Genomic DNA, 11344 nt, shown 5'->3' on the forward strand with positions numbered 1-11344 from the left:
CCCAAAGGGGTTGCGACCCACAATTTGAGAACCGCTGGTCTAGAAGTTGTCAATCAAATGAATAGCTAATCAAGTTTATGTAATTGCACCGCAATAAAGTCTGTGGGCACCAAGACTCAGGTGTGCCTCCTGGTTGGTAACATTTAACGAATACTGTCGCACACATCAAGAACAGAAAGGTCTGCTATCCCCATTTCTTGGGAAAAGAACAACTGGAAGCTTCATGATTACAACTCTCCAGGACTTCATCCTGTGTTGGTTTTAATCTGCATCCTTTCCATACAATAAACAGCTAGGAAAACAAAAACTTCCAGTGAATTCTATGTGTCCTTCTAGCGGATTATCAAACCTGAGCGTGGTTTTTGAAATAGTGTACACTCCGAATTTGGGTCATAACAGAGAGTGGTCTTATATGAACTCTTCCTTCGAAACTTACTCTTGCAACCACCAAAATTCATGGACCAGCCATGAACTGAATCCCTTTTCGCCATCCTAACTGCTCTCATGTTCTCACTACCCTCCTTCCACTCTTTTAATTGTTTTTTGAGTTGCCGTTGAATTGGCTACAACACATGGCGACTTTATTTAAATATAACAGAACAAAATGTTGTCTAGTTCTCGTTTACCCTTATAATTTTAGGCATGTTTGAGCCCATTTCAGCAGCCATAGTCAATCTATCTAATGGCGGGTTTTCCCTGTTTTGCTGACCTTCTACTACTCTTTTATACCCACTTCTCATGCACCAACTGCATGACTATCCAACATTTTAGTGGGATAAGAGGGCCGGGAGAAAAAGAGGAAACAGAAAGGGAAAGAGGATAAATGTGTGGAGCTGGGAAATGTAGCTACAGTAGCAGAGATGACAGTATGTGTCTTCATGCTGCCTTAACAAAACTAACACAAGGTGGACTTAAAAGAAGAGAAATTTGTTTCCACATAGTTCTGGAGACCAAAGTCAAAATTAGACTATTGGCCTTGCTTATTTCTCTGTGGGAATTTCCTACTGTCTGCTGGCAATCATTGACTTGTTTTGTTTTTTAAGCACTCAGAGGGATTTTCTTATAGCATTTGCCTTCCGTGTGTGTGTGTGTGTGTGTCCATGTCAGTTTCCCTTTTTTCTAAATAGGGTTAGAGTTACAGGTATAGAGGTTAGAACATTAACATAATCTTGGAGGGACACAATTAAATCTATAACAATAGATGCACAAGTTCAGGTTGCTGGGAGCCTGTAGAAGTAAATCTATACACCTGTGGTGAAGCAGAACTGTTTCTTTCTTAAAAGCTCTCTAGGATGACTTCGGGAAGAGACTCTTCATTGCTGTGTCACATAAGGAATTCCTGAAAGTCAGGAATAATCTTTCCTATTTTTTCTCAGCGTAGGCATAAGTGTGGGCATAATTCAGGAAACTCTGATCCATACAATCCCATATTAAGAAAAGTAAGAATTTAGTTACTCACGATGCTCCCGAATTCATGATGCAGCTCTTTGCCCCACAGATGCACTGTCTGCCGTCGTCATGATTCATTCCAAGGTTATGGCCCAGCTCATGGGCAACAATGGATGCAAACGTCTCCACAGTGATCTGCCCAAACTGGCCAAACACAGCACGTCATCAATTAGGCTTCTAACCAAACTGAAACATTTTGTTTCTTGGGTTTATTTTTCTATAAATGAAAATTTAATCACTATAATTATAGCAGCCTCCACATTAAACCAAGCTTTCAATTTAATATGAAAACACTATGGCCTCTGATAATGGAATCTGACCCTTTCAGCATTAAGTCAATTACTTTAATACTAATATGTTATCCATGGTAGTTATGGGGAAAAAAATCTATGGCTCTCACTTAGTTCTCAAATAATAACCCCTTGCTTCCACTTCTATTAAAAAATAATGAGGAGCCAATAAACATGTAATGTCAGGACACTTGATCCAGTCTCTAGGGATAGAACAAGTTTGTCATTTCTACTATGCCCCTCAAAATGCCTACAATAATAATTTAAGGCCTATGGAGGAAGGACAGAGTTGATATATGCGTAACATTGTCCTAATGCAGAGGTCCCAAGTTGAAGATCAAGAACAAAGACATACCACATTAATCCCGCCTGCATGGCTCCTTGAGCACACTGTTCCCACAAATGCCATTCCTGCAGTCCCACCAAAACCTTTCTTCCTAAATGGAAAAAGGGGGGTAAATACTATAAAATATACTTGGTCAAAAAATGAAACACATTAGTCCCATTTTTATGTTCATCTTAAACTGATATAGCCTACAATTGGGGTGGTGGTGGGTGGCAATAAAACATAACATTTTAAAGTGAGAATGGACTAGGGGATTTTAAAAGATACATGAAAAAATGGAATTAAAAGACAAGTACATTTCCGCAAACATTTTTAAGGCCCCTTTGTAGATGTTTGTACAATGTGATTGATATAGCATTGGTTTTATTGAATTGTGCAGATGAATAATATTTCTCTAAAAATGAAAACTTTAAGAGAACACCTTAAAAAAAGAACAGTTCTTTTCATTATCAGAGAATATGATTAATATTATAAATGTGTTTTTCACATAAGCACAAAACAGGGTTTTGTTAATCTTCTGGATAAAAATCATTCCTAAAATGTATGACTGTTCAACAAATAATTCAACAAGTGTTAGTGAAGAAAGTTAAGAGATTAAATGAGCATATTCGCATAGTGGCTACAGGGCAGTGATCACAATGAACACACACACACACATACACACACACAATCACCCGTTTCCACACTGTTTCTCAAGCATGCCAGAAACACTTGTATCTCAGGATTTATTCCCTCTGACTGAAAAGCCTTCCTCATGTCATTGCCTAACCTCTTTGGGTTTTTACTCAAGCCCTCTTCTCAGGGAGGCCTTCCCTGGCTATGCTCATTAAAATCCCAACCTCACTGCTCCAAAACCTTTATCTCTCCCTTCTCTGTTTTTCTTCTTATTACTTATTATATTATGTGAGATATCACACATCTTGCTAATTTAGGTTATATATAGCCAAGCTTCTTCACCAAACTATAGGTTCATTAGAGTAGGGATTTTGGACTATTTGTTCATTACTATTCTCCAGTGCCTGGTATACTAAAAGAAAAATGGAAACATCTTTAAATAACTAAAGATACAATATAAAAAGATTCTCAAGGAAACAAGCCAGGCAGATCACCCTACAGTAAATTCCTGAGTTCCGCTGTTTGCGCATGAGTAAGAACACCACAACAGAGGTCACTGCCCTGGAGGCAATGCAGACGAATGAAGCCCCAATAGGACAAGGCGGAACTGGCCCTGGGAGCTCCCGAGACTGTAATTCTTTACAGGGGGGTAAAAAGTCTCATCTTTCCCCTGCATAGCTAAGAGTAGGCTGTACTGAAAAAAATCCCCTGAAGGTTGGAGTACATTAGTAAGGACTCGCCTGGGATGACAGATGGAGACCAAACAGGAGAAAAAAGCAACTTTTCTCAGAGTGGAGAGTCTGCTCTTTTCGGTTATTTGTAAGAGCGCGATCTCGCTGGCATGAAGACTCATATAACTTTACTAAGAATTATTTTTGTATAGTTGGGACTAAACCATTGAGGCATTTTCTGTTCCTATCTTTAAATGAACCAAAATTAATAAAACAAAAATAATAAAATTCAGGAATATTACTCCACAAGGAGAAAAATGTCTAAATCTTAGGTCCTATAAATATCAAAGGAAGCAAAACAAAATTTAGAAGGTAAAAAAACACACACATTATATAAACTGGAACATTTTGGCAAAATGTCAACCCATCAAGACAGAAAAAAAAATTTAAAGAAAAAAATTCTTAAATCTACTTTTAAGTGAGAGTTTTAAGTTTTGGACATTTATTTGTATTGAGTCAGGTGATATAAATTAAAATTTCCAAAATTGACAGCCACAGTTCAGTTTTGGTTATAGCACATGAAATGCTATGCAGTGAGAAGAATTCTTTTTAAAGATGTTGATATCGAGAAGTTAGAAGAAATATTATATTCACGAATAATTTGATTCTATAAAAACAGATATTAAAGGGAATAATAAGATAAAGGAGCAAAAGAGAGACAAAATGGAAAACAAACAGATTTTTAGAAGAGAAATTTAAGGAAATATTTTAGAATGTAGAATTTTAAAAAAAGGAAAATGAAGATAATAAAATTATAAGACCAATACAGAACTCCCATAGCTGAGTTAAAGGAATCCAAGAAATGAAAAATAAAAATAATAGTGAGATAGTTATCTATAAAGTAATCAAAGTAAGGGCCCCCATTAAAAGTATATAAAAAAAACACCAACAAAAGAGACGGGTGAGAGTAAAAGAGTAATGGAGAAGAGATACTGCTGCCTCTACCCACATAAAATGTCCCCTAATATGTAAATACTAACACAATGTATGTATGTATATGTAGTGATTAAAGCTGTGGAGCCCCAATAAAATGATTTTTTAAGTTTTTCAAAAACTGATGGATATCAGTTTCCAGATTGAAACTGCTTCCTGAGGCCTAAGCACAAGACGTGATAAAGGAACTAACTAAAGCAACTGGTAGGGATTCTGAAGCCTGGGAACCAAGGGAAGAAGCTGTAAGTTTCCAGAGAAGAAGGAAAAATAAGTCACACGTAAAGGATCGAGACACTGAATGATCTCAGGCTTTTCAATAGTAATACTGAAAATTGAAAAACAATTACGCAATGCTTTTGAAATTCTGAAAGAAATAAGATTTTGTATCTAGAATACTATATACAATGAAATCATCAAACACAAGTGTGAGGGAAGAATAATACATTTTGTAGAAATGCAAGAGGTCAAATATTTTTCTTTCCATATATCTTTTCTCACAAAGCAACTAGAGAACATGCTTGACTAAAATGAGGGAGTATATTCAAGAAAGAAGGAGAAAAACATAAGATAAAGGCAACAGAAAATCTAAGGCTTTATTATTGTACTGTTATATGATGTTATCAAACTGAGTTATTCTCAATAAACAGGATGCCCAAAAAACCCTTCAAGAATATACTACTAACAACAGCCAAGAAAAAATATAATACTAATGAAGAAAAAACTTTTCATTCTTATGAAAATGTCATTAATATTACTTAGTATGACCACTCACAGAATAAGCTGTGCACTGTCATGTCTCCGACGCATGATGAGAAACTTTTCCCGCCAATTTACAAAATTTCCCAACACATCACCAGCACCTCCAACCATGTTGATCAGATTTCCATTTGTCCAAATTTCCAGTCCAACAAGTACAATTCGAATATTTAGCATAATATACATCTGGAAAGAAAAGAAAGAAGTGCATAAAATACATTGAACAAAAGTAGAAAAATTTCAAACCAACACACAGAAAAAAAATAATGTGGCACTTGAAAATTTGGAAGTTTCAAAGTAGGAGGAAGACTTTCTTAAAATAAGACTCTCCAAATAAAAATAAACAGGTCTTTCAGAAACCAAATATCTTAAACTAGACACCCAGAAGATAAAGCACTGTATATGTGAATATAAATCTTCTACTCTTTCAAAGTCTTTCCACACTTGAATTTTCCTATCTACCATTAAAAAAAAAAGTTATAAACAAACTAGAAAGCAGACCTCAAAAAGACTTAGGCTGCGAGATCATCAGAGCCCAAACTGAGATAATTTTTAAGATCTGTTCAGAGACAATCAATGCTGGTTGATAGAAAACAAAACTTACACTATCTAAATAGTTTGATAAACGAATCATCTCTTCTCTCACAGCAGTCTGATTTCTCCCCATTGCATCATACTGAAAAAACAAAGAAAATCATTATATTCAAAGTAATTCAAGAAAATTACAATAATCAGATAGAAGATAAGAATTCAAGTATTTCCTCTGAACCCAAAAGTAAGTCTTGTCATCCTTGCCTCTAAGGAACACTCTGGTTGTTCTTCCAAGACAGACCTGTTTGTCCTTCTATCAATCCATGGTACTTTCAGTATTCTTCTCCAGCATGGTAATTAAAATAATCTGCAGACCTGTCCTCCAATCCTGATGCATGTTCTTCTCCATACAGTCCAGTTTCTTGGATTATTTGCTCATGATGCACACTAAGTAAGTGTGGTGAAAACATAAAACTCTGATGTCTACCTTTTCTTTTTATAACCATGCAATATTCCTTTGTTCTGTTCAAATGACTGCATCTTAGTCTATGGACAGGTTCCAATGATCACCATCAAGTGTTCTGAAATTGCCATTCCTTGCAATGTTATTCGTAAAGTGTTATGATTCACATAGTTGATTGCCTATGCATAGTTACTTAAAAACATAAACATCTTTGTAATATTCTCGCTTTCAATCAATGTAAAAAAAACTGAAGCAACAGGGTAGCATCTGACCACGTCAAGCGACGTTAAAAATAAATTAAAAATAAAAACCACCAAACTCATTGCCATCTAGTTGATGCTGACTCACAATGACCTTATAGGAGAGGGTAGAATTGCCCTTGTGAGTTTCTAAAACTAACGTTTTGTGGGAACAGAAAGCGCCATCATTTTCCTGTGCAACAGCTGGTGATTTCAAACTGCTGACCTTGAATACTGCAGTCGAAAGCATAAGCCCTACACCAACAGGGCTCCTTCCAACTACAGAAGAGGGAGGGGGCAATCTCATGATGAGCATCAGCTGCCAAGGCCAATTCCTATGAAGCTAAAATCAGGCCTGCCTCCACCCTCCAATCTTCCTTGCCAATTTGGATACCAATTATCTCCATCACTCTACATTTCAGCTTGGTTTGATAATTCATTGAACGGCTACAAAGAACTCACAATGCTCAAGTTGATGGGAACTTATTAGGGAGGTTAACAGGTCACTATCTGGGTTGGAATGGACTCAATGGCAGTGAGTTTGTTTTTGGGGGAGCCCTCATGGTGTGTTAGTTACATATAATGCTAACTGCAAGGTCAGCAGTTCAAAACCACTAGCTACTCAGCAGGAGTAAAACAGGGCTTTCTACTCTCATAAATAATTACAGTCTTAGTAGCCCCACCTCCCCGCAGAAGAATTCACTTCAGAGGACAGCACTGAAGCTACAGCTCAGGGAGAGGGGCATGTCTGATCAGAACACAGAGGAGCAAACGAAGGCAGAGGAAGAGAAAGTGGAGCACATCCTGGCCCACCACGCCTTGAGAACGATATTCCCTCTCAGAGCAGCTAAAGCACAGAGAGGACCAAAGGGCCAGCCCCACCACGAGACACAACGTCCCTCACTGGCCCATAGCGCTACAGGGTTCAACACGGGAGACACAGAGTGGAAATTGCACCCAATCTGATCCTACCACACTGAAGTAACACACTAAGGGTATGTGAGCAAGGGGACAGAGCAGAACAGCAAGGGGAACAGAGCAACGAAGACCCCAGGGAATACCAAAAATAGACTTTGGGGCCAGGGTATGGAACCCCATCAGACAAACAACAAACAAACCTTGAACTATTTATAGGCTCTTCTTTTTGTTGTTGTTTTCTTTTGTTACTTTTTTTTTGCTGTCTTTTTTGTGCATATTATTATCTATGCACATCTATTTAGGTAAGATAGGCAGGATAAACAAGCTGGAGGAGAAAACAACAGGACTGATGGTTCCAGGGGGACATGGGATAGGGGGAGGCGGGGGAAAGGAAGTGGGTGTTAACAAACCCAGGGGCAGGGGAACAACAAGTGATTCAAAATTGATGGTGAGGAAGGTGTAGGAGGCCTGTTAGGGCTTGATCAAGGGCAATGTGCCTGCGAGGAATTACTGAAACCCAAATGAAGGCAGAACAGGATAGTGGGACAAGAGGAAAGTAAAAGGAAATAGAGGAAAGAGCTGGGAGGCAAAGGGCATTTATGGGGTCTAAAAACAGGCATGTGCATATGTAAATATATTTACATATGAAGATGGAGAAATAGATCTATGTGTATACATTTACAGGTTTAGTATTAAAGTAGCAGATGCACATTGGGCCTCTACTCAAGAACTCCCTCAATGCAAGAACACTTTGGTCTATTAAACTGGCATTCCATGATGCTCACCTTCCCAACACGATTGCTGAAGGCAAAAGCAGGTGCATAAGAAAATGTAGTGAAGAACAGATGGTGTGCCCGGCTATCAAAAGATATAGCATCTGAGATCTAAAAGGCTTGAAGATAAACAAGCAGTCCTCTAGCTGACAAGCAACAAAGCCCACATGGAAGAAGCACACCAGCCTGTGTGATCACGAGGTGTCGAAGGGATCAGGTATCATGCATCAAAGAACAAAAAATCGTATCATTGTGAATGAGGGGGAGTGCGGAATGGGGACCCAAAGCCCATCTGTAGGCAACTGGACATCCCCTTACAGAAGGGTTGCAGGGAGGAGACGAGCCAGTCATTGTGCAGTATAGCACTGATGAAACATACAACTTTCCTCTAGTTCTTAAATGCTTCCCCGAACCCACTATCATGATCCCAATTCTACCTTACAAATGCAGCTAGACCAGAGGATGCACACTGATACAGATAGGAACTGGAAACACCGGGAATCCAGGACAGCTAAGCCCCTCAGGACCAATAATGAAAGTAGCAATACCAGGATAGTAACGGGAAAGTGGGGTAGGAAGGCAGAACCGATCACAATGATCTACACATAGCCCCCTTCCTGGGGGACGGACAACAGAAAAGTTGGTGAAGGGAGACACTGGACAGTGCAAGACATGAAAAAAATTATAAATTATCATGGGCTCATGATGGAGGGCAGGTGGAGGAAGGAGGTAAAAAAATGAGGAGCTGAAACCAAGGGCTCAAGTAGAAAGTAAATGTTTGGAGAATGATGATGGCAACAAGTGTACAAATGTGCTTGACACAATGGATGGATGGATGGATTGTGATAAGAGTTGTATGAGCCCCCAATAAAATGATTTTTTAAATAATAATAAATAAATAAATACAGTCTTACACACTATATGGCTGCTCGGAGCTGGCATCGACTTGATGACAATGAGGAGTTTGGTTTGGGTTTTTTATTCTGATGAGAAATCCTCAGAATAAAGTTCTTCAGTCAGGGCAGTTTCTTCTCTGCTGCGCCCACAGGCAGGGCTTTCTCAGGTCCTCAGCCATGGTATCTGACCAGCTCACGCAATTTCATAAAGCTGTTTCAGGGCCAACAGTGAATACCAAAAGGCATGCCACTCTGCTGGAAGCTTCAACGCAAATGAAGGCACTCAACCCCAGCTCCTTGATCAGCAAACCCAGCCCCATTAAGTCCCCACAGGCACCTCACTCTACAAGCCAGCCGCCCACCCAAAAGCACTCAGCTCCGTGAGTTGGGGAATTTACCACTCTGTTTTATGTTCTGGTTCCTAGTTCTGCTATTGCTGCTCTCCTGCCACTCCTCTGGGGTCAAGGCTTTCTCCTGGATAAAGGAGGTTTAATGCACAAAGATGACAGGGCTAAAAGAGGCACCCACTCCTGGTTCTTCTCTCTTGCTGGTAGTGAGATTTCTACAACTTTCCTGCTTCTGAGATGGCTCAGCATGGCACTCACAAGTAATACTGTTAAAAGCACTCACAGGTGAATCATATAATCCAATCAGTAGCTTCCCTGCTTCTTACCCAGATCATTGGAATCATTTGGTGTTAGAAACAAAGACTGGCTAAAAGAGCCATATTAAATAATTCACTGCACTGCAGTCAAGATCCATCTGACATCAGCACTAATATCCCTTATCCTATATCCTCTTCTAAATGTGGTTTGAATCTCTTCTGGTGTTTTTTGTTGTTGTTTTTTTTATTGCTTTTTTTATTGATGTGCTACTGCAACCCTTTAAAAATTATTTTCAACAAAACTTTACTTACATGTAATATTAATAATATTACCTGATAAGTAGGATCATCTTTCTTTAGAATGGGTGCAAGTATATCTCTCTTCCAGTCAGTTGACCAGATGGCTGTCTTGTAAATTTCTGGACAGACAAGTGAGATGATTGTTGAAACATCTCAATCGATATTCTGTCAATTCTTCAACATTTATTTTTCACTAATGTCTTCAGTGAAGCTTGGACTCTTCCTTCACAGTGTTCCTTCCATCTTCTTTCGACACTTCTTGTATTGTTCGGTATTTTCCCATAAACTCACTGCCATCAAGTCAATTTTAACTCTTAGCAACTCCATAAGAAAGATTAGAACTGATACTTATGGTATCCAAGACTAGAAATCTTTACAAGAACAGACATTTAATCTTACTCCCCCTGGAACTGCTGTTGTGTTTGAACTCCCAACCTTGAGATGAGCACCCAGAATTTAACACAAGGTGCCACCTGGACCCCTTATTTTATCATAGAATCCTTCAATATAGCAACAACATTGCAAAGATTTGGATGCATTCATCAGTTCTTAGCTTGAGAAATGCTGAATGTGTTCTTTCCTTTTGTTCTCTATCTCTGGGTATTTGCACATTTCATTATAATTCTTTACTTTGTCTTCTCATGCTACCTTTCTGAAATCTTCTGTTCAACTCTTACAGGAGAAAAAAAGCTTTCTACTCCCCTCAACAGTTATAATTTCAGAAACTCATGGCACAGTTCTACTTAGTCCTATCGGGTCCTATCAATCAGCATCAACTCCATTAACACTGAGTTTGATTTGTTTGTTTGGGATAGTTCAACTCTTCCACTTTATCATGTCCCTGATTCATTCTTGCTACTCTGTATTCATGAACATGTTTAATAGATTTGATTCCTGTGTATTCTACCCTACATAGTCCATGTGTATATTCACTATTTGTGTGGTTAAAATTATCATTGTACCTTAACTGAATTTTTTACCAATTTTAGACTACAGAAGTTGCTAAAATATCATCTGTAGAACCTTGATACCTATTATTTGTGGCATTGAGTTCAAACTTGTACATTTTCCCTATGCTTTTTCCTTCTACCATGTAAGGGAATTGAATCTATGAGCAAATCTAAGTAAACTGCTAACTTAATTAATTGGCTTGTTTTTAGGGGCTTCTGACAAGGAGGCAGCTACACAGACATATTACCCAAATTCACTACAGTAAATACAGGAGAGACCAAATTAAAGAGGTAATAATCCTGCAAGCCTGAGCTTCAAAAGAAAGGATAGCGAAGTAGATTAAACACCAACTAGAAGAAAAGCCTATCTCAATATCAGCCTGGAGCCTACCAGCTCTACCATCATATCATCTTTACTCATCCCATGGGCCAGAAAAGAAAGCACCCTGCTCTGTTCTGCTCTACTCGGCTCAGTCTCGTGCGCTTGGTTATTGCTGCTGCTGCTGCTGCTGCTCCAGCCTCTTGTCTAGTTCCTGTAGCTCACAGCACT

The 11344-nt window shown here is 38.7% G+C and overlaps 1 protein-coding gene across 1 annotated transcript in view; it reads right to left on the reverse strand.

Annotated features, from left to right (window-relative positions):
- ADAM9 (ADAM metallopeptidase domain 9) overlaps window positions 1-11344 on the reverse strand; it is a 175810-nt gene that overhangs the window by 81909 nt on the left and 82557 nt on the right. The window contains exons 8-11 of the mRNA XM_030884665.2: window positions 5725-5796; window positions 5137-5306; window positions 2095-2176; window positions 1460-1593 (exon numbers count right to left, since the gene is read on the reverse strand). Coding sequence (XP_030740525.1) covers window positions 1460-1593; window positions 2095-2176; window positions 5137-5306; window positions 5725-5796 — 458 coding nt within the window. The remainder of the gene's footprint in view (window positions 1-1459; window positions 1594-2094; window positions 2177-5136; window positions 5307-5724; window positions 5797-11344) is intronic.

This window comes from Echinops telfairi, unplaced genomic scaffold (genome assembly GCF_000313985.2).
Source record: "Echinops telfairi isolate 266 unplaced genomic scaffold, ASM31398v2 ScPeMD7_9;HRSCAF=40, whole genome shotgun sequence".
Lineage (NCBI taxonomy): Eukaryota > Metazoa > Chordata > Mammalia > Afrosoricida > Tenrecidae > Echinops > Echinops telfairi.